Below are 23,570 nucleotides of genomic sequence, written 5' to 3'. Positions count from 1 at the left end.
CTCTTAAACTTCATTTTCCTCCTCTCGGCCGCAGAGAAAGGGGGACAGCAGGAGAGTTAGCTAGCTGGCTATGCTAAATCCAAACAACCCGTTCTCCGGCGCTATTAGCCCGGGTTTAGTAAACGGCTCTCTTGTTCAGCGCCGGTCGCTCCAGGCACTAAACCCGGGCCAACAGCGCCAAAGGGCCGGTCGCTAAACGAGAGAGGCGGTCGCTCCAGGCACTAAACCCGGGTTAATAGCACCAAAGGGCCGGTCGGTAAACGAGAGAGGCGGTCGCACCGGGCACTAAACCCGGGTTAATAGCACCAAAGGGCCGGTCGGTAAACGAAAGAGGCGGTCGCTCCTGGCACTAAACCCGGGTTAGCATAGCTAGTTAGCTAACTCTCCTGCCGTCCTTCTTTCCCCGCCCTCCTCCGGCTCTTGGAGGTAGCGGTCAGTCACAATCCCTGGAGATATCAGCCAATAGCGTTCACTGAGGGAGGCGATTCCGGACCCCGCCCCCAAACTGTCAAAACACCCCTTTCAAAACTCCAGCTCAAAAAACTAACTTGAGCGAAAACAGCAACTAGGAGGAGGAGAAACGCTAGTTACGTATGTAACTGTGGTTATGTGAATAGTGGATGACCGCCAGGGCGGTGCTTAATGTGAATGTATTCCCTGCCGTGCCCACGGCGAACCGAGAGTTGTATACCAACGAAGTCACTACACGTGACACAGCGTGTGACGCAAGCGGGGTATAAATGCCCCCTGGCACTCGCTGCTCCTCCTCAAAACTTGGTTCTTCTCGCAATCCGAGTGACCAAGAACCCTGGCGGTCATCCACTATTCACATAACCACAGTTACATACGTAACTAGCGTTATGTTTCATAGTTACTGACCGCCAGGGCGGTGCTTAATGTGGATGATGCATACCAGCGATGTCACGAGGAGATTCCAGACAGAACCGCCGTAGATAAGCCCTCGGCGGCTGCCACGTTCACACTGTAGTAACGAGAGAAGGTGCATGGTGACGACCATGTGGCCGCTGCACAAATCTCTAGTAGAGACACTCCTTGAAGCGCAGCCCAAGATGTGGCGATGCCTCTGACAGAATGTCCTGTAGTCGGGGCAGGCAAAGGGCGATCTGCAGCCCTGTAGGCCCCCTGAATAGCCTCCACAAGCCAGTGGGATAGCCGTTGCTTCGAAAGTGGTTTCCCCAACTTCGCAGCAGAAAAACATACAAACAGCTGGTCCGTTTGACGAACAGCCGTCGTAGCAGAAACATATGCCCGTAGAGCTCTTACAGGGCATAACTTTAGCCTCCTGGTATCAGAATCGTCCCCATAGGCTGGAAGATCAATGGTTTGGTTCACAAAAGCAGGATTCAACACCTTAGGCAGAAACGCAGCGTTCGGCCTCAGTTTCACACTGCAATCATCCAAGCCCCACTGTAAACACAGGGGGCTGATAGACAGCGCATGCAGCTCACAGCTCCGCTTTGCTGTGCAAACAGCCAACAGGAAAGCAGCCTTTAGAGAGATCCATTTCAGCTCTGCCTGCTCTAGCGGTTCAAAAGGAGCCTTGCAGAGAGCGTTCAAGACTAGCGGAAGATCCCAGGGGGGATACCGCGGCTTACGAGGGGGAGCCAGTCTCCTAGCTCCCTTCAAAAAAGCAGTCACAAGCTTATGAGAGCCCAAGGAAGTACCGTCCGCCGGCATCACGTGACAGGCTAAGGCCGCCACGTATACCCTGAGCGTCGAAGCGGCCCTGCCTTCCTCCAGTAGCGTCTGGAGAAAGGACAAGACAGTCTGTAGTGTGCAGAGGTGTGGTACCACACCTTGGTTAATACACCAAGCTTCAAAAGCCTTCCACCTGCCCTCGTATAGAGCCCGCGTAGAAGGAGCTCTAGCATTATCGATCGTGCGTCTGACCTGGGCCGTGCACGAGTCTAATGTGCTGGTGGGCCTAAGGGCCACAGCCATAGCCGGAGTTGCTCCGGACGTGGGTGCCACACCTGTCCGTTCAGCTGTGAAAGCAGGTCTGCTCGACACGGAAGTTCCCATGGAACCCCATGGAGTAATGACAGCAGCGTTGGAAACCATGTTTGATACGGCCACTTCGGGGCCACCAAGAGGACCCGATGCTGTTCCAGGCGTACTCTGTCCAATACAGCCGGAATCAGAGGCAAAGGGGGAAAGGCATAGAGCAGAGTTCTCGGCCAGCTGTGAGCCAGGGCATCCTGGCCCAATGGGCTGTATAGTGCCATCTCCGAAAACCAGAGAGGGCAGTGTGTCGTGTCTGGAGAGGCAAAGAGGTCTACTCGAGCCTCCCCGAACCGTTCCCACACCAGCTGTACCACACGCGGGTGTAGCTTCCATCGTCCTGGGTGAAGAGAACGGCGAGATAGCGCATCCGCCGTGACATTGGTGGCGCCTGTCACATGAGATGCTCTCAGAGATAACACTCTGGGGTGAGCCCACGTCCAGAGTTCTTGTGCCAGCATTAATAGCCTGCGGGACCGTGTTCCGCCGAAGTGGTTTACATGATAGACTGCTGACACATTGTCCGATCTCACCAAGACATGTCTGCCGCGGAGCACCGGGAGAAAATGTCTCAGGGCGAGCACTATGGCACGTAACTCCAGGATGTTGATGTGGTCTCGCGCCTGCCGCATGGACCAAACACCCTGCACTGCGCTGTGGTTCCAGACAGCCCCCCAGCCTGTGGCTGACGCGTCTGTAGTGATCACTTCTCTGCGAGAAGGAATCTGGCCCATCGTTACCCCTGACAGCAGGAAGGGAGCAGAGTTCCAGACATCGAGGGCAGCCAAGCACTCGCTGGTAATGCGAACGCGCGTGTGCCTGTGCCGTGCCGCATCCAGTTTCAGACTGATGAGCCACATCTGAAATGGTCGGATGTGGAGCTTCCCCAGTGCCACCACCTGCGCAGCGGCGGTGAGAAGACCTTGTAGTCGCAAAAGCCTCACATACTGCACCTTGGCGCCCCACCTGAGGCTGTGAATGGCCGATAGTATAGCCGCAGCGCGAGCTGAAGGCAGGGTGGCCAACATGCGACGTGAATCCAAGACCATGCCTAAAAAGGTTATGGACTGAGCAGGAATTAAAACACTCTTGTTCCAGTTCACCGCGAGCCCCAGCGCTTGCGTGTGCTGCAGTAATCTGAGTGTGTCTGTGTGAGCTCTCTGCTCCGAGGGGGCACACAGCAGCCAGTCGTCTAGATAGGGCAAGATTTTCAGCCCCTGAGCCATAAGGGGGGACAGGGCCGCCCGCATACATCTCGTGAACACCCTTGGTGCCAGTGAAAGGCCGAACGGCAGCACTCTGAACTGGTATACCCTGTCTCGGAAGGCGAACCTGAGAAACCGTCTGTGTTCTGGAACGATTGGAACGTGAAAGTAGGCGTCTTTGAGATCCACTAGGGTGAACCACTCCGCCTCGGAAACCGCGTGGAGAACAGCCGCGGTGTGTAACATCCGGAACGGAAGAACTTTCAAAAATTTGTTCAGGCGACGGAGATCTAAGATCGGTCTCAAACCGCCGTCTTTCTTCGGAACAACAAAATAAATTGAGTAGAACCCCTCGGGGTGAACTTGAGGGTCTACTAACTCTATGGCTCCTCTGGCCAGCAGGGAGCCTATCTCCTGGGAGAGACTTGCAGCCCGAACGGGATCCCGAACTTTGGTCACCGTAGGGCGAGAACATACTGGTGGCCGGCGGCGAAACTGCAGTCTGTAACCCACTGTCATGGTGCTCAGAGCCCACGGGTCTGAGACCATCTTTGTCCAGTAGGCCAAATGTGATGGTGAGAGCAACAGCGTCACCGGCCGTAGCATGTCAGCGGCGGTCAGCAGCGGCAGCTGCACGCGGCTTGGAAGGGTGGGGGGGTCGCCTAGGCGCTCTCGGCGGGACCGTGGGGCCTGCGGGGCGCGGCGGCGGAGCTGCGGCTCCGAAGCGCCTCTCTCTATCGTGTCCTCGAGTCCGCTGTAGTGGGCGACGAAAACTCTGTGGCTGCCCGGTATTATGCAGCTTTCGAGCCTCCGTCAGGGAGGATCGTCGTTCCAGGGCTTCCTTGGCTGCTGGTCCGAAGAGAGACCCGGGTTTGAGAGGCACGGACCGCAGCGTAGCTCGGCAAGGTTCGGGCAGAGAGGATTGGGCCAGCCACACCTGGCGCCGAGCATGCAGGCTCGTAGCGACGAGCCGACCAGTATCGTGGGTCATGTAACCCGCGGTCAAGAGGGCTAGATTCAGAAGCTCCTCCGAGCTATTTGAGTCCTCCGTGGATGCGGGGGAATTCTGCAGCGCAATAAGCAGGATGCAGAGGGAATTCAGCAGTCTCCCCATCCGCGTTGCTGAGTTGTGCATTTTAACAACCAGCTCGTCCGTGCGCCTACACTCCGCGCTCGGGCAGCGAGGTTCCGGCCGTAGCGCTTCGTCTGGCGAAACCACCGTGGAAGCCACACAGGGGTCGATCGCAGGCATGGAGGCCAGTCCATAGTCAGCCGCTCCGGCCATGGATGCTAGCAAGCGCGCCGTCTCCGTCGGCCGACCTGCTTTTTCGCTCTGAAAAGCAGCCGAGAATTCAGACACGAAGTCCTGACAAGGCGGCACCGCGAAAGCACCCGCTTCCAGGCGTTTAAACAGCGCGTTAGAGCGTACGCTCCCTGCTGCTGGTGTATCCAGGCCTAGCCTAGCTAAGGCTAACTTAAGCGTCTCTTCCACTGAAGCCCTGCGAGAGGCTGCGGGGTGTGTGTCCTCACTTCCCTTGGCTCCATCCGAAGACAGGGAGTGTGGGGGTGCAGGAGAGCTATCGGTCGGAAAAGATCCGAACCCCATCTCGTGCTCGAGAGCCGACCCTTGTGTAAAGTTCGCGTTGGAGGCAGCCGTTGAGAGAACGTCAAACTCAGCCTCCCGCCTTGGCGAAACAGACTCCTTAAACTCGACCGAGGGGCTCTCACCTGCTCGGTCCTGTGTCTGGCTGTTCATAGCTAAGATCAGGTTCTTTAGCTGGTGTAACTCCGATACAACCGAGTCCACACGGTTAGAGAGAGCTCCATAGCCTTTCTTTTTTCGCGGTGGCTCTAACGAGCTATCCGCGCTCCGTTTTCCCCGAGCCTTGGGCGTTGTCGCGGGGAGGGATGCCTCGCTTCGTGCTTCCAGGCCCGCTAGCCGCTCGTGGCGGATAGCCATGGGAATCATCGCGCAGTCGATGCATGGGTCTGTGAGCGCTTCGCGCAGATGGTCCAAGCCCAGGCACGACGGGCACAGTCGGTGTCCGTCGTCGGGCTCCAGGACGGCCTGGCAGTGCATGCAGCTAATCGAGGCTAGCATAGCAGCGCTAGGTAGGCCGCGGCTCCGGGAGGGGGTCTGACAGCCGCTCGCGGTGGCCGCTGGCTCGCTTCGGGCGTCGAGCGCCTCGCTGCCCGCTAAGTCACTCGGTGTACCGAGCACCAGCTAGCTGAAGCAGATAGCTCACGAGGAGTTTGCGCTAGTTAGAGCTACGGTTGAGAGTACTCACCGTGTCAGGCTCCGGCGAAAAAGCACAGCAGTGCTGACAGCCGCTCGGCTGATAGCTACTCGTGGGGCCGCTAGCCTCTGGTTAACCCCGGCGTCGAGCGATTCGTAGCCGGCTAAATGAACTCGGTGTACCGAGCACTAGCTAGCTAGGTCAGATAGCTCGCGAGGCGTAACGCTAGTAGAGCTAAGGAGAGAGTACTCACCGTGTCGGCTCCGGCGAAGACACCACAGTGTAGATAGCCGCTCGTGGGGGCGTTAGCTGAGGCTAATCCCGGCGCCGAGCGCTTCGCTGCGGTCAAAGTGAACTCGGTGTACCGAGCGCACGATAACTGAGGCAGCGGACGAGTACTGAAGCTAGGTTAGAACTACGGTGGGAGTCCTCACTGGTTTCGAGCTTCGACGGGAAATGCACAGTAACCCGAAGCTTGGAGCCCCAAGCTTCGTGTGGGTACTGGCGACGAGTAATCCAAATAGGAGAAGAAAAAAGGAGAAGAAAAAGATGATGAAAAACAGCTCTAGAGGTCGGAATCCGAGCTCTGAAGCGAGCTGCACTCAATCGGTTCTGGGCGAGAAGAAAAAGAGGAGGAGCAGCGAGTGCCAGGGGGCATTTATACCCCGCTTGCGTCACACGCTGTGTCACGTGTAGTGACTTCGTTGGTATACAACTCTCGGTTCGCCGTGGGCACGGCAGGGAATACATTCACATTAAGCACCGCCCTGGCGGTCAGTAACTATGAAACATAACGTGTATTCGAGAGGGGAAAAAAACACTCAAGAGCAGTAAAATAAAGCTTGAGAGCAATATTTTGTATAGTAAGCATGCACAATTCCCTTTTTTGCTCGCTAGTTTCACATTTGTGCTCACGAGAAGTTAATTTACACACACAAAATGTTAAAACACGCTGGATCATTTTTTTTTTCACCTGGTAGTTTTGCGCCCCTGACTTTTGACATTGATGTGACGCCATACAAGAACATGTTTGATATCTGAGGCGTGCATCTTTAACTAGTTTATAATGGGTGGCGATTTTCTAACAGTGTTGCCAAACTTCAGCTTTAAAATCCTCAAATAGCTGTGCGATCCACCAACTCAGCAGCACTCTCCCTATTACTAGTTAAGTTATTACTTCTTGATATCGGACACATATTAAAACACTTTTCAGAACCATGCTTTGTATGGAGCTCCAGTAAAAACAAACTGTTTATACAGCACTAAAACCCTGTTAATTTGAACGTGATATCTTTAGCTTTCCTACTGCTTCTTTTGTATATTTGATGGTGGTTAATTGTGGTCTGAACAGTTTGTGTGTATTTTTTTGTTAGCTCTGCTGTGTTGTACTAATAGCTAATCACTGTACAGACAGTGAGTCTAAATATGAAAAAATTAGAAATATTAATATTTTAACTGATATGTAGCTGAGAGCATCAGGAGAGCATCAGTTGTGTTAGCACAAGTATAAATGCTCACAACAGCATAGGCCACTTGGGCCTTAAAGGATTCTGCATCAGATGTCATCACATGTCTTAGCTGATCAACTGAATTTAGGTTTAGTAATCAGTCAATATTTTAGTTTTCAGGTTTTAAAACATTCATTATTTAAAACCTTTGTTGCCCAACTGAATGTCTAATAGATTTGTTTGTGTGTGTTTGTAGGCAAGTGAGTTTCTAACCCCAGTAGTGCTGGACACTGGCTCTGGGTTGGTTAAGGCTGGATTTGCTGATCAAGATCTTCCCTCTCTAATCTTTCCCACTGCCATTGGTGTGCCCAAATATGAGGTAACGCAGCCCTAGCATGATCAATGATTTGATGTGGGTTGAATTAGAGGGCATTATGCAGTGAACAAAGTTTTTACAAAGCAGAACCTTTTTCAGAATATTTACTGATCTAAAGAATAAAATGACGCTTACTGAGCTTTATTCTGCAGAAGAGAAAATTAATTTTATGTCTGTTTTCTTGCAGGAGGTGATGAGTAGCAGTGTGCAGCAGGCCGTATATGTGGGTCACGATGCCCAGCACATGCGAGGTGTCTTAACGCTCCATTATCCCATGAAGAATGGCATCATTGACAACTGGGACCAGATAGAGATGGTGGGTTAAATGGTTGGGACAATTATCCTAGCTAAATTGGTTGAAAAATGGGTAAAATCTTAAAAAAAAAAAAAAAAAACCTAATTAGACCAATTAGTTTATTATAGTACCTTTTTTTTGTTTTTTTGTGTAGATCTGGCAGCATGTGTTCCGGCAGCTGGGTGTTGATCCTGAGGATCACCCGGTGCTGCTGACAGAGGGGGTGTTGAACCCTCAGGGTAACCGGCAGCGCATGGTGCAGACAATGTTCGAAACTTTTAACGTTCCTCTGACCTTTATCGCTCTGCAACCTGTACTAGCACTGTATGCAGCCGGACGCACCACAGGTCAGTACTTGTAAACACGCGCGCACACACCCCAGTACAGAGATACTCCCAGGGCTGCAAGGCTGCTATGCTTCCTGTAGTGTATTACAGTCTGTCAGTCTGTCAACCTATTGAAGATGTTTTGTCCATATAATTTATTATAGTTATACAGTGTGTTAGTATAAGGTGTGTATTATGGGTTAGTTTTGTTGCTTTTTATAGATTGTAGGTTTAAAGTTTAGTTACTCACTTTTATACTAATTGTGTGTGTATGTGTGTGTGTGTGTGTGTGTGTGTGTGTATGTGTGTGTGTGTGTGTGTGTAGGTGTTGTGTTTGATTCGGGGGACGGTGTTAGCCACAGTGTTCCAGTGTTTGATGGCTACTCCTTGCCTCATGCTGTCCAGCGCTTGACTCTGGCTGGATCTGATGTCACCATGCAGCTTAAAAAGGTACGGGAGATAAAGGAAGTCCCAGTGAGTGAGGGAGTGGGTTAAATGCAGAGTGACTGTTCAAAATCTACATAATTACATGGTGCAGTTCTTAAGAGAAAACAGTTTGAACATGAACACTATGGTCTGCACCAATGTTTGTGTCTTTGAAACATTTTTGTACTTTTTTTTTTAGTCCGGTTACATTTGGTTTCACCATGCTAGGTTTACACTACACGATTTTGGGCCAGTTTTTCAGTCGCCGACTGTTTTTCGTTGATTGCCGGCAAAAACTCTGATTGGTGGGAAATCGGGGATCACTCTGCACTTGCGCTGTCACATGGTGTAAACTACTGAACGATGCTCGCCGAGTTAACGCTGACTGTAAAATATTTAAAATGTTTAATATCTGTCTCAGTTGCGGACTAGAAGTCAGGAGCAGCGGTTACATACAGCCAATGGGATCAGAAAGAGAACCACAAGTCCAAAACACACCATAGCTGTTTATGGAGAGTCTGACCACCCTACCAGTCCCCCCTTGGATCAGTAAATGACTACAGTGAGCCCGAGAGTGCGTGCTCTATGAATAGGGGTGAATGGAGCTAAAAGCTAAAAACTTTAAATTAAATATAATAATGAGCTACTATTTTACTAAAAAAAAACTAAGACTGCATACCTGTGTTTCAGTTTATCTAAAGAAAACCGGTTTTACACTGTAAAGCACATGCATTACTGCTACTGTGAGCTGATTGGTTGGCAAGCTGATCCTGGAGACACAGGTAGAGCATATTTAAAAGGCTTATAACTGGAGTTTAAAACTATAAAAAAAAATGGTGTCTGCGGTAAAGAAAAAAAAACATTTGACATAGTTCTGTGTTGAGGAGATAAGTACATAATTTAATATAAAACTGATCAGAGATTTATAAATTCTGATTTTACTCAGTTGCTTCACATAAACTCATTCATATTGGACTCGTTGTTGGTGTATATTGTCCTCTGTAGAGATTCTGGCATCACTAGTTCTTGTGTGCGTTCCGGTATGTTCTCGTGACTAAACGTGTTTCTGGAGAGCAGCCAGGTCATTCGGTGATTTCCCACAGTGAGAAATTGTGTAATTTGTGACCTTGTGTCTCTGATCAGTCATGTAGTGTGAAAGTCTTAACAACTGAAGGACGATTACAACACAACTAGCTGTGTAGTGTGAACAGCACAATGACTGACGACTCAAAAAGTTGTGCAGTGTGGACCTGGCATAAGTGGAACGCAAGGACTTTCTTACATCCTGTCATACCCTTTCACACCTGATACTTTGGTTCAGACCCAAACTGAAAAGTCAAAGTACAAACCAGGTGCCTGCATCGAAAACCCAAAATTTTGATTAAAAGAGGTGGTGCCTGTACCAACTGTAGCTGTAGATTAACCTTTATAATTAGAAATAAGAGGAAAGCAAGGGAAAGCAACTTGACATGGGAAAGTTCTTTATTCTCTGCTCTAAACTGCAGTGTGAAACCATAACTAACTGGATCAAATATCTCGTATTTTTTTCACACTATAAGACGTACAGAAGTAAAAGGCACACTATCAATGAACTTGTTTTCTGATTTATTTTCATACACAATGTGCACTGGATTTATAAGGTGCATTATATGAGCACTAGTAAGGAATGGGTGTGTCGCCATGTTTCCCTTCTAATTTAAGAAATTATAAGTTAAGCTCAGTAAAAGGACATTTTTTTTGTTTAAGAAAGTTTTATTTAAAGTCAAACGAGCACTGGATGTTATTCTACAAATATTTTTCTCCTGAAAAACTGTTTATTTGTGTAAGTAAAACGCTTCAGTTTATGTACAGTAAGCCACTAAGGCTAGCCCTGGTTAGTGGCTAATGCCACACTGCTAATGCTAACACTGCTGGAGAACTAAACTGAAACTCTTTTATAACGCTTTATTTCAGCGGAGTGACAATTGCAAACTTATTTTGTTAAGTAAGTTTGAGGTTTTTTTTTTTTTCAGAACTAAGACACTACATTTACTATAAAGTAGGCAAATCTAATAATTTTGGCTCTTCATGCTGCATAATGGTGTATAATAGTGCTTGGTATCCGATTGGTGCCACAAACTGTCTTGCTTTTATTTTGTTTGTAGCTGCTCCTGGAGCAGGGGGTGTGCATGCGGACCTCGGCGGAGTTGGAGATTGTACGTGATATTAAAGAGAGATGCTGCTGCGTTGCTTTAGATTTTGAGGTGCAGCTTAGCAAAGGGGGCGGGGCCAGCACACCAACACATTACACTTTACCAGATGGACAAATCGTTTCCCTTACAACAGAGAGATTCAGGTAAAACATCTTATTTTTTTCACTTTCTCTGAGCTGAAGAGTCAGATCAATGATGTAAAGATTAATTTGTTTCATTATGTTTTTCAGGGCTCCTGAGATCCTGTTTAAGCCAGAGCTGATTGGCCGTGATCATTATGGGATTCATGAGAGCATTTTCAGATCTGTTCTGCAGTCTGATATAGACCTGCGGAAGAGCTTCCTGGGAAACATTGTTCTATCTGGTATACACAGAACCTTATCTTTCTACATGCTACTTTTATATGTGTGTAAACCTGTTTTTGATGGCGTCACACGATCTGTAATGAATAGTGGTACATATTAGCTTAGCTTTAAAGTCTTAGCTTTAAGACTTTACTTGCTCTGGGTGGTCCAGTGGACTAAGGCACTGCCACTATGATCGCTGGTACGACTCCTGGTTATGCAGCTTACCATCAGCTGCCGGAGCCCTGAGAGAGCACAATTGACCTTGCCCTTCTCTTGGTAGGTAGATGGTGTAAAAAGAGGCGTGTGGTAGTCTTCCCTAGTGATGGTGGATATACAGCTGGCTAGCAGTGTCACGATTGGCCGGATAAATTGATAGATAAAATCGAAGATAAAGGGGCGCCAAGTGGTCGATGGGTTTAAAGCGCTGTCACTATGAGCGGGAGGTCGCAGGTTCGATCCCCAGCTCATGCAGCTTTGCCATCAAGCTGCCGGCGTTAGAGGGAGCAAAATTGGCCCTGCTCCCTCTGGGTGGGTAGATGGCGCTCTTTCCCCACATCACTCCTATGGTGATGTGTTAGTCTTCACCCTCCTGGTGTGTTGAGGTATCACTAGTGATAGGGGGAGTCCTAATGAGTGGGTTGGGTAATTGGCTGTGTAAATTGGGGAGAAAATGGGAAAAATTTGAAATAAAATTATTAAAAAAAAAATAAAAAATCGAAGATAAAATCATGCAGCTATTTCAGCTGATTTAGCTAATTCTGTGGGCAGTGGTTGTAGGTGTGATTCCTGGGTTTAGCAGGCTGACGCTGTTAGATAGATGGAGAGATAGATGCCTTAATGTCCTTCGGGATACTTTATTCCGAAGGAAATTAAGGCATCCAGCAGCAACAGTACAATACAATAAGAAACATATTAAATAGGGGTATCACGAGACGAGACACGATATTGGGTTCATGAGAACGAGACGAGATTTAAAAATAAAACGTCAAAAATGAAAAATGGCTTGAAAACTAGTTTTGTTTGACAATCATATAACCCAAACTTAACAGACTGTTTCTCTCACACATTGATTCTATAAGAAATAGAAATAAGAATAAAAAATAAAAATAAAACTTTTCTAGGTCTTATATAGTGCAAACAATAAGTGCAAACCACAACCAGTCATATTAAGCCTATGTCCTAAATCTCTTGTAATTTAACTATGCATAACCATAACCAGTCAAATTAAGACTATGCTTGAAGTGCAAACAGAGACAGAACTTTTTTTAATACAGAGTTAAGGGATTAGTACAACTGCCTATAAAACAGTCACGTGTACGATTTACTTACAGTATGTATATATGGTCACTCTGTTTATTGTTTCCACTGTGGCCAAAATGCAGCCAGACATGCAACTTAAAGGTATCCAAAATCTTCTATGTAAATGCCCGAGTTTTCCTCTTCTGCTGATAGCTGCTCTCCCTGCTCAGCCATCATACGCTATCGCTACTAGGTTGCCAGATCCCTCTTAAAAACTCCACACTTAACTATTTTTTTGCCCCGTTACACAGGTTTAAGCCTGACGAGAAATATTGTTCGTTTTAATCTCGCGGCACGAGATCTCGTCACACCCCTAATATTAAACACAAATTAAAACACAGAAGAATAGAAAATATATAAGGCTATAAAAAAAAACGTATTATACAACGTAAAGATCTATCTGTAAACGGAGCAGTGCAGTGGATGTTGCTAATGGTCATTAAATAATTAACTGAGCAAAGTGAAAGGTGCAATGACATTGATTATAAAAGTGACTAATGTGCCATAGAAATATAAATATAAAAATGCATATGTTACAAAATAGTTCTGAGAAGTAAATATGTGAATACCCTATCATGAGTAACAGTTGAGCCCCTCTGAAAGGCTTTTAACCCTTACTGCTCCCTGGTGCCACAGTGATGGCAACTCACTGCTCCAGGCACAGGTTTCACAAGATAACTGGTATGTGGAGTCTGCTCACTGTGTGTTTACTGCACAGATGAGTAAAAAGCAGAGGTTGTACATTTCCCCACTGTGGGACTAATTATGGATTCATTCAAAAATGAATGCTGCTGCCTGATAATGGCAATCACTGCCTAAAGCTGTAAACTGAACATGGCTAACACTAGTTACTGCTGCTGACTGACAATGGCTAATGCTATCTAGCTATTTTTTTGGCTAATGCAATTTAACTTGCACTCTCTCTCTCTCTCTCTCTCTCTCTCTCTCTCTCTCTCTCTCTCTCTCTCTCTCTCTCTCTCTCTCTCTCTCTCTCTCTCTCTCTCTCTCACTATATTCCTACATTCCATTTCATAACTCTCACTCTTTCTCTCAGGTGGAAACACGCTGCTAGCCGGTTTGCCGGAGCGTCTGCAGGTGGAGCTGGGTAATTTGGCCCCGGCGACTGAGTGTGTAAAAGTGATTAGTGCCCCTGACCGCGACTTCTCTGTGTGGAAAGGCGGTGCCGTTCTCTCGAGCCTGCCGACTTTCAGCTCCGCCTGGATCAGCCGCGATGAGTACGAGGAGTTTGGACCAAACATTGTGAACAGAAGATGCTTCTGATCATCTGACCTCCATAAGGGTTGTAACTGGACAAATTTATTTTGTATTTTAGTGCCATAAATCATAAACTTACATTGATTGATCGTTTGGGGAGAAAAAGCGAAACAGTTTTAAGAGTTAAACTTTGTTTAGGCTAAATAGACTCCAGCATTTATTATGCGTGTGTGTAGTTTCCTGTCTGAAGAGCCTGAATGAGTGGATTGTTTTAAGTGTTGGAGGCGCAGCTCATGTTTTAAGAAAACATGATATCTGAACTCAAAACCTCTGAATCGGTACCGTGAAAAATCTATTTTTTTAAATAATAATGAAACAACTTTAAAGATTAAATATGTATTTATGTGAATATAACCTAACTATATTATACTTTTCAATGTTGTCTCTTTTTGTTGTTTTTTTTTTTTGGTTTTTTTTCCTCTCTCCTTAAAAGCTCTCTCAAAGCTTGTAAGCACAGTTGCTGGTGTTTTTTTTTTATGAGATTTAGTATATTAAAGAATCTACAGAAGCAAAAATGGCGAGCTGAGCTCCTTCTTCCTTCCTCCAGTATGAATTAGCCATGTATGATCTTTCACTGTGCCCCTATACCATTGCACTGGGTTTCATAGAGAGCCTTGACGATCATCTTATTTTACTCTGTTAAATTAGCCTTTTGTGTTTCTTTTTTTGTGTGAAAACCTTAAACATTCACATTTGCTTTGATTTCTGCACTATACGTTTTTTTGTAGTATGCATGTATGTATTTATATTTGTCTCGACCTTATGATTGCTGTGGAGTTTGCTGTGTGCTTTTGATCTAAATGCTCTCTAAGCCCAGAACTGAACCCCTGCTGTTTGCTGTGATTTGTGTTTTTTTGTTTTTTTTTGCACAGTGGTTTGGATGAGGTGTTCTTACTTTTCTTACTTTTTTCTGTTTGCATTGGGTGTAAGTGGTGCTGGAGTGTGGGGTCAGTGCTGGGATTACTGTAACAGGCTACTGGGGGAAAGCTCAGACTTCTTTTAAAACTGTAACAGTGGACAACTGTGTATGTGGGAGTGTGATCGTTGTGCCTGTTGTACCAGATACTGTGACCTTTTTTTTAATAAATATTTTAATGACAAGTGTCTCCCTTCTGTTGTGTTTTTACACCTTTTTTTTGGCTGGGTGGACTGAATAAAAGCCATATGCTTCTAGAATAAATTATGAAGACCACATTTCCTCTGGATACTTTAAGAATTAGACCTAGATTGGGGGTTTATAACCTACAGGAAAATGTATACGGACATGTCATGTCTGATCATGTTGTATGAAAATTGAAGAATGCTGCACTGACTTGTGGAAATGCGAGAGTTTGGGGTCTTCTGCTGTAAATGTAAACGTGGTTTCTGTCGGAGTTAATTATTTGTATGTTATGATCTTAGAAGTCCTTGTTTGTTTTATGTTTTTGTAAATTAATTAAAAAAATCATGCATCCTCCAGTTCTCTGGAGCATGTTCTCGCGAGTCTTGTCAGTCTTGTCTGTACTGGCCAAGTACGGGAGTCCAAGCTGTACTCCGTATTGAAAAATGGCCAGAATGTAGGAGTGATTAATAATTAGTGGTGGAGATAAATCAAATCAAATTTATTTGTATAGCGCTTTTTACAACAGGTGTTGGCACAAAGCAGCTTTACAGAAACATGATTACAGGACAAAGAATCAGGCAAAACATTAAACATAGAAAATACACAATACAGAACCCCCAGTGAGCGCGGAGGCAAGGAAAAACTCCCTCAGATCTGCAGGAGGAGGAAGAAACCTTGGGAGGACCAAGACTCACATTAAAGGGGGGACCATCCTACCACTGGTCAAACGGCTTTTAAATAAAAATTTAAAAAGTCTTTTATACATCCATATAGGTTTTATGTACTCAGGAGTGTAATAGCGCCACTAATGGCTTGGATGTAATCTGTAGTGGAGAGTAAGATGGTCGATGAGCAGCTGATCTGTGGTGGTGGTGGAGAAGAGCTGACTTCAGAAACTTCCATCAGTCTGGCTGGACAGGAGACGCGAGAGCCTGAGGGTCCAACATCGGTATCGGGTCAAACAGGTGGGCAGTCAGTAACTCGGAGGAAAGCAGAGAGATGGAATTAGTTTTGACCGGATTTATGTAAAACGGAGAATATTAAAACATTATCAGAGTGTGGCTAATGACTCCGGCAGAACTGAATAAAACAGCCTAACTAAAGGCAGAGAGCCAGAAGGTAACATAGACATGTATGGAGTCAAAAAAGGGTCATAAAGATTTTGAGTTTGTAAAACAGAAGTCACGAATGTACTGAAACTTGTAACTGCGTTTAAACAACTGCATGCACGACAATCCAAATCCACAAATTAACTGGAATGTGCAAGCTTGAAACAGAAAGTAATATTAATAATAATTCAAATGTACAAATGTGAAAAAAATATTTTAATTATATATAAATATATATATTTGTATTTGTAAATCCAATCTCTTGAATGTGTGAATCAGTACTGCTCAAATGGCTTAAGCTGGGTCAGACCACAAATCACATGGAATTTGTGAGGTTGTAAATGTGACAGTGGGCGTTTTTCACTGTGGAGCTAAAAATCCTCTCATTCATCTTCTCTGCTGCGTGTGCGAAGCTCTAGCTGCAGTTGCGAATTTTGACCCTGTTTTGACGCCTGATTGATGAACCAATAGGAAAGCTTTATCCGGACCAATCAGATTATGGGGTTTGTTTAACCAATCAGAACAATGGGTGGGTCTCTGCAGCTCAGAGTACTGGGCGTGTCGAAAGGTGGTCGTCTATTGGTCTATTGGAGCTGGTAGAGTTATGAATATTATTGTTTTATTAAACTCCTTCCTCAGTGTAAATTGATCCACTGGGGGGCGCATGGTGGCCGACTCCAAAATGGCGGCCACACTTTCGACACGCCCACACCTTTCGACACGCCCAGTACTCCGACCTGCAGAGACCCACCCATTGTTCTGATTGGTTAAACAAACCCCGTAATCTGATTGGTCCGGATAAAGCTTTCCTATTGGTCCATCAATCAGGCGTCAAAACAGGGTCAAAATTCGCAACTGCAGCTAGAGCTTCGCACGCAGCAGAGAAGGTGAATGAGAGGATTTTTAGCTCCACAGTGAAAAACGCCCACTGTCACATTTACAACCTCACAAATTCCATGTGATTTTTGGTCTGACCCAGCTTAAGCCATTTGAGCAGTACTGATTCACACATTGAAGAGATTGGATTTACAAATACAAATATATATATTTATATATAATTAAAATATTTTTTTCACATTTGTACATTTGAATTATTATTAATATTACTTTCTGTTTCAAGCTTGCACATTCCAGTTAATTTGTGGATTTGGATTTTCGTGCATGCAGTTGTTTAAACGCAGTTACAAGTTTCAGTACATTTGTGACTTCTGTTTTACAAACTCAAAATCTTTATGACCCTTTTTTGACTCCATAGACATGGAGGCACCCTGAAACACCAGCATCCACCCACTCCACCGTCCACAAACCTGAGTGACCGTGTGCAGTGGGAGAACAACAGCACCAGCATCTCAGTTTACCACAATTTCCTCTGTCCATGAACCCCTGAATCTGCAGCCTTATCTAAAGGGAAAAACATTAATTACCAAAAGCTAAACTAAACAAGTAAGTTTTCAGTCTAGACTTAAAGATTGAGACTGTGTCTGAGTCCCGAACATATTCGGGGAGATTATTCCAGAGTTGAGGCGCTTTATAAGAGAAAGCTCTTCCTCCTGCAGAGCTCCTCTGAATTTTAGGCACTACTAATAAACCAGCACCCTGAGATCTGAGTAATCGCTGTGGTTCATAACAGGAGATGAGGTCTTGTAAATACTCAGGAGCGAGTCCGTGTAGGGCTTTATACGTTAACAGGAGAATTTTATAGTCTATGCGGAATTTGACTGGAAGCCAGTGCAGTGCTGATAGTACTGGACTAATATGGTCAAATTTTCTAGTTTTAGTAAGGACCCTGGCTGCAGCATTTTGAACTAGCTGAAGTTTATTTAAGTTACTGCAGTAACATCCAGACAGTAGCGCATTACAATAATCTAGCCTTGAGGTAATAAAGGCATGTACTAATTTTTCTGCGTCATGCAGTGATAGGCCATTTCTTAGCTTGGCAATATTACGGAGGTGTAGAAAAGCTGTTCTAGTAACATTAGATATGTGTTTATCGAATGCTAGATCTGAATCTATGATAACTCCAAGGTTTTTAGCTGCTGAACCAGGGGTGGCTGAGAAGTCAGCCAGATTTACGAGCTCCGTTTACGAGGCTGAAGTTGGTTTGATATTCGCAGCTCCAGATTCGTTTGGCTCGATATTCGCAGCCTCGTATTCCCCGGCTGAAGTTGGTTTGATATTCGCAGCTGCCGCTTCACTGAACCACCGTGAACTAAAGGGAGCGTTCACAAACACCCGCTGTTTATATTAAACACCTCACAGATCAACACTGAAGGAGATAGAATGAAGAAAAGCAGTACAGCTGTTAATGAACAATGTAAATATACAATATATTATTAAATATAATTTTATATACACGACCTTTCATCAATTATTTTCTCCAGTTTTACTTACAACATGAACTTGCTGTTCTAGTGTAATTCATTCATTTCCTGAGTAAAAAATATCTGAAATAGAGATTTAGCCTCCTACTTTCAAGAAAACCTGGCATTATCCTGTCCGGAGCTAATTGTATATTGTAAAATATTTATTTTAACTACTGAATTTATAATTATATATTATAATAAATAATAAAAATATATATTTAATACAATTATATTTTAAAAGCCATTGCGCTCAAAAAATATGAGGCAGATGTTCAAGTGTGATTTTGAAGAACTTTTTCATGTTGGGCCAGACCAAATACACATTGTGGAAGATTATAAAATAACAAGATTAGCTTACAATAATCATGATAGCCAAAATCTTAACCTATGATTTCTTAAACTATGATTAAAACACATATAAGCCTTAACTATGATTAAAACACATATTATACAAATAGATCTATGAAAGCTATAAATCTATATTCTACTAATCATTAATCACTGAATCAAGAGTTAGTCACTAAAACCACACGTACACACAGTTATTATTTGATTCATAAAATCAGCAATGACCTTTACATGGGTCAACCGAGAAAACACACTTCCTCTTGTTATGCTACAAATCTTGAGGTTACAGAGGTTAGCAGACTAAAAGAGTTCCTCTTTTGCTCCTACGCTCTAGGGATAGGTCAACAAGAGAATAGCTGGATTGAAGCCAAGGAATAAGGTACATTTTGTAACCTTGCATTTAAAGATTGCGTCTACAAAATTATACATGCAGCTTCAAGCTTTGTTAAAGATATACTAACTAATTAATCTTACTGTAGATGTAGTAAAATTATTATCAATAAAAGAGAGTATGAATTGAGAGGAACCGTGCCTTGTTGACCTTAAGACATGTCGCAAAGGGGAAATTGATTCTCCCTTGTCACCTTGGCAAGGGAAGTTGACCACCTACGATTTCTCAGAACCAAAGGTCAAGACAGCTTTCGGGTTCCTAAAGAAAGTCTGGAAAACTGAAGTATACCATATTTGGAAAGATAAGCATAAAAATGAGAAGCCACCTAGCAACTAGGTACGTCACAAAAGGGGATACGTCACAAATGGGTATAAAGGATGGAGTCAGAAATGCCGAGGTTCAGAAGAACTCGGGGCGACATGCCTGTAATGTTCTTCCCAGATCTGAAATGTTCTTCCCAGATCTGAAATAAATCATACTTGTTCACTCTCAATCTCCGTGTCGTCTGAATCCTTGGATCAACGAACATGCAACACAAAAAGCTAAGACAGCTTTTTCTACAACATGATCTGAAGAGTACTATTCTTCTAATTTAAGAAAAACCTGGAATTAGCCTGGCCCGAGCTGATTTTATACTTTAAAATTAACTGGCAACATAGCATACCGATCCATAATGCACAGTTTTTTTTATGTAAAGCTGATGTTCTAGTGTGATTTTGAAAGACTATTTCATCTTGGGCCAGACCAAATACACATGATCTGAAGAGTACTAGTCTTCTACTTTAAGGAAAACCTGGAATTAGCCTGGCCCAAGCTGATTTTATACTTTAAAATGAACTGGCAACATGGTATAATGAGCCATAATGCACAATGTTTTATGTAAAGCTGATGTTCCAGTGTGATTTTGAAGGACTTTTTCATCTTGGGCCAGACCAAATGCACATGATCTGAAGAGAACTAGTCTTCTACTTTAAGGAAAACCTGGAATTAGCCTGGCCCGAGCTGATTTTATACTTTAAAATGAGCTGGCAACATAGCATACCGATCCATAATGCACAAAAAAATTGAATATAAAGCTGATGTTCTAGTGTGATTTTGAAGGACTTTTTCATCTTGGGCCAGGCCAAATACAAATGATCTGAAGAGAACTAGTCTTCTACTTTAAGGAAAACCTGGAAATAGCCTGGCCCAAGCTGATTTTATACTTTAAAATGAACTGGCAACATGGAATACCGATCCATGAAGCACAATTTTTTATGTAAAGCTGATGTTCTAGTGTGATTTTGAAGGACTTTTTCATCTTGGGCCAGAACAAATACACATGATCTGAAGAGTACTAGTCTTCTACTTTAAGGAAAGCCTGGAAATAGCCTGGCCCGAGCTGATTTTATACTTTAAAATGAACTGGCAACATGGTATAACGAGCCATTTTGCACAAAAAAGCCACTGTTCCAGTACAAGTTTGAAGAATTTTTTAATCTTGGGCCAGAACAAATACACATGATCTGAAGAGAACTAGTCTTCTACTTTAAGGAAAACTTGGAATTAGCCTGGCCCGAGCTAATTTTATCCTTTAAAATGAATTGGCAACATGACATGAAAGCCATTTTGCACAGAAATAATGAATATAAATCATTGATTTTGAGAATACCAGAACTCTTCATCTGATGTGTATTTGGTCTGAAAAAAAAGTCCAAAATCATACTGGAATATCAGCTTTAAATAATATTTTTTTGTGCTGCCATGTTGCCAATTAATTGTGCAGTCTAAAATCAGCTCGGGCCAGGCAAATCCCAAAATTTCCTTAAAGTAGAAGGCTAGTACTCTTCAGATCATGTGTATTTGGTCTGGCCCAACATGAAAAAGTTCTTCAAAATCACACTTGAACATCTGCTATACATAAAAAAAAAATTGTGCATTATGGATCGGTATGCTATGTTGCCAATTCATTTTAAAGTATAAAATCAGCTCGGGCCAGGCTACTTCCAGGTTTTCCTTAAAGAAGAAGACTAGTACTCTTCAGATCATGTGTATTTGGTGTGGCCCAAGATTAAAAAGTCCTTCAAAATCACACTAGAACATCAGCTTTATATTATTTTTTTTTGTGCATTATGGATCGGTAGGCCATGTTGCCAGTTCATTTTTAAGTATAAAATCAGCTCGGGCCAAGCTACTTCCAGGTTTTCCTTAAAGAAGAAGACTAGTACTCTTCAGATCATGTGTATTTGTTCTGGCCCAAGATGAAAAAGTTCTTCAAAATCACACTGGAACATCAGCTTTACATAAAAAAAATTGTGCATTATGGCTCGTTATACCATGTTGCCAGTTCATTTTAAAGTATAAAATCAGCTTGGGCCAGGCTAATTCCAGGCTTTCCTTAAAGTAGAAGACTAGTACTCTTCAGATCATGTGTATTTGTTCTGGCCCAAGATTAAAACATTCTTCAAACTTGTACTGGAACAGTGGCTTTTTTGTGCAAAATGGCTCATTATACCATGTTGCCAGTTCATTTTAAAGTATAAAATCAGCTTGGGCCAGGCTAATTCCAGGCTTTCCCTAAAGTAGAAGACTAGTACTCTTTAGATCATGTGTATTTGGTCTGGCCCAAGATGAAAAAGTCCTTCAAAATCACACTAGAACATCAGCTTTACATAAAAAAAATTGTGCATTATGGATTGGTATGCTATGTTGCCAGTTCATTTTAATGTATAAAATCAGCTCGGGCCAGGCTAATTCCAGGTTTTCCTCAAAGTGGGAGAGTAGTTCTCTTCATCTGATGTGTATGTGTTCTGGCCCAAGATGAAAAAGTCTTTCAAAGTTTGCCAGTTCATTTTAAAGTATAAAATCAGCTTGGGCCAGGCTACTTCCAGGTTTTTCTTAAAGTAGAAGAGTAGTACTCTTCAGATCATGTGTATTTGGTCTGGCCCAACATGAAAAAGTTCTTCAAAATCACACTTGAACATCTGCCTCATATTTTTTGAGCGCAATGGCTTTTAAAATATAATTTTATTAAATATATATTTAATTATTTATTGTAATATATAATTATAAATTCAGTAATTAAAATAAATATTTTACAATATACAAAATTATATTTAATAATATATTGTATATTTACATTGTTCATTAACAGATGTACTGCTTTTCTTCATTCTATCTCCTTCAGTGTTGATCTGTGAGGTGTTTAATATAACCAGCGGGTGTTTGTGAACGCTCCCTTTAGTTCACGGTGGTTCAGTGAAGCGGCAGCTGCGAATATCAAACCAACTTCAGCCTCGTGCTCCGTTTAAAAGTGAGATTTATTTATTTTTGCCTCTACTGTTACAACCATTTTAACAATTTACATGCTTCCATAAAACCAGTTCTGACACCATTTCTACAAAATTATAAAATTGTACCATTTTCAAGCATAAAATATGCAAATGTTCCCTCTGTATTACAGTAAGAAATAAAAACATGAGCCCTTCAGTTCATTTAACAGATTTTTTTATATTATTTCCAGGATTTAGTTAACAGGTTAATAACCAAAAATACATACAAAATACACACCTTTAATTTACTAACAATTGCAATATCAAACTCAGAGAAAATTCGGAGAAAACTCACAGAAAACTAAGCCCGCTCGCCTTTTTTTTTCTGTCCAGCGCGATCCCTCGCGAGAGCACCGCGAGTCCGCACGTCCGTCACATGATTAAAAGAAGGCATCCCATTTGCCGATCAACTTAACTTTTAACTTAACAGAACATAGTTAGTGACATGAACTGGCTCTTGGTACACTGCTAAGTTTCACTTTCACTCACACTTAGCTCCGCCTTCCCCCCTTTTTTATTATTATTATTTATTTATTAATAAGGGCCACTTAGAGAGACACAAATAGATACTTGGAGATGCCCAAATAGATACTTGGAGATGCCCAAAGGAACACTTGGAGATGCCCAAATATATGCTTGGAGATGCCCAAATGGACACTTGGAGATGCCCAAAGGGACACTTGAATATGCCTAAAGGGACACTTGGAGATGCCCAAAGGGACACTTGAATATGCCTAAAGGGACACTTGGAGATGCCCAAAGGGACACTTGAATATGCCTAAAGGGACACTTGGAGATGCCCAAAGGGACACTTGAATATGCCTAAAGGGACACTTGGAGATGCCCAAAGGGACACTTGAATATGCCTAAAGGGACACTTGGAGATGCCCAAATATATGCTTGGAGATGCCCAAATGGACACTTGGAGATGCCCAAAGGGACACTTGAATATGCCTAAAGGGACACTTGGAGATGCCCAAAGGGACACTTGAATATGCCTAAAGGGACACTTGGAGATGCCCAAAGGGACACTTGAATATGCCTAAAGGGACACTTGGAGATGCCCAAAGGGACACTTGGAGATGCCCAAAGGGACACTTGAATATGCCTAAAGGGACACTTGGAGATGCCCAAAGGGACACTTGAATATGCCTAAAGGGACACTTGGAGATGCCCAAATATATACTTGGAGATGCAAAGGGACACTTGGAGAGGCCCAAATGGACACTTGGAGATGCCCAAAGGGACACTTGGAGATGCCCAAATGGACACTGGAGATGCCCAAAAGGACACTTGGAGATGTACAAATAGACACTTGGAGATGCCCAAAAATACACTTGGAAATGCCCAAAGGGACTCTTGGAGATGCCCAAATAAATACTTGAAGATGCCCAAAGGGACACTTGGAGATTCCCAAATGAACATTAGGAGATGCCCAAATATACACTTGGAGATGCCCAAATAGATACTTGGAGATGCCCAAACGGACACTTGGAAA

At 43.7% G+C, this 23,570-nt stretch overlaps 1 protein-coding gene across 1 annotated transcript in view; it reads left to right on the top strand.

Annotated features, from left to right (window-relative positions):
- The window catches only part of LOC103024598 (uncharacterized), a 40,775-nt gene extending 26,226 nt beyond the window's left edge, over nucleotides 1-14,549 (top strand). The window contains exons 19-25 of the mRNA XM_022685183.2: nucleotides 7,169-7,291; nucleotides 7,476-7,604; nucleotides 7,738-7,930; nucleotides 8,235-8,359; nucleotides 10,480-10,670; nucleotides 10,758-10,891; nucleotides 13,228-14,549. Coding sequence (XP_022540904.2) covers nucleotides 7,169-7,291; nucleotides 7,476-7,604; nucleotides 7,738-7,930; nucleotides 8,235-8,359; nucleotides 10,480-10,670; nucleotides 10,758-10,891; nucleotides 13,228-13,454 — 1,122 coding nt within the window. The 3' untranslated portion in view covers nucleotides 13,455-14,549. The remainder of the gene's footprint in view (nucleotides 1-7,168; nucleotides 7,292-7,475; nucleotides 7,605-7,737; nucleotides 7,931-8,234; nucleotides 8,360-10,479; nucleotides 10,671-10,757; nucleotides 10,892-13,227) is intronic.
- The last annotated feature ends 9,021 nt before the right edge of the window (nucleotides 14,550-23,570 follow it).

This window comes from Astyanax mexicanus, chromosome 1 (assembly GCF_023375975.1).
Source record: "Astyanax mexicanus isolate ESR-SI-001 chromosome 1, AstMex3_surface, whole genome shotgun sequence".
Lineage (NCBI taxonomy): Eukaryota > Metazoa > Chordata > Actinopteri > Characiformes > Acestrorhamphidae > Astyanax > Astyanax mexicanus.
Note: the sequence above shows the minus strand (reverse complement) of the source record. Positions and strands in the feature narration are given on the sequence as shown.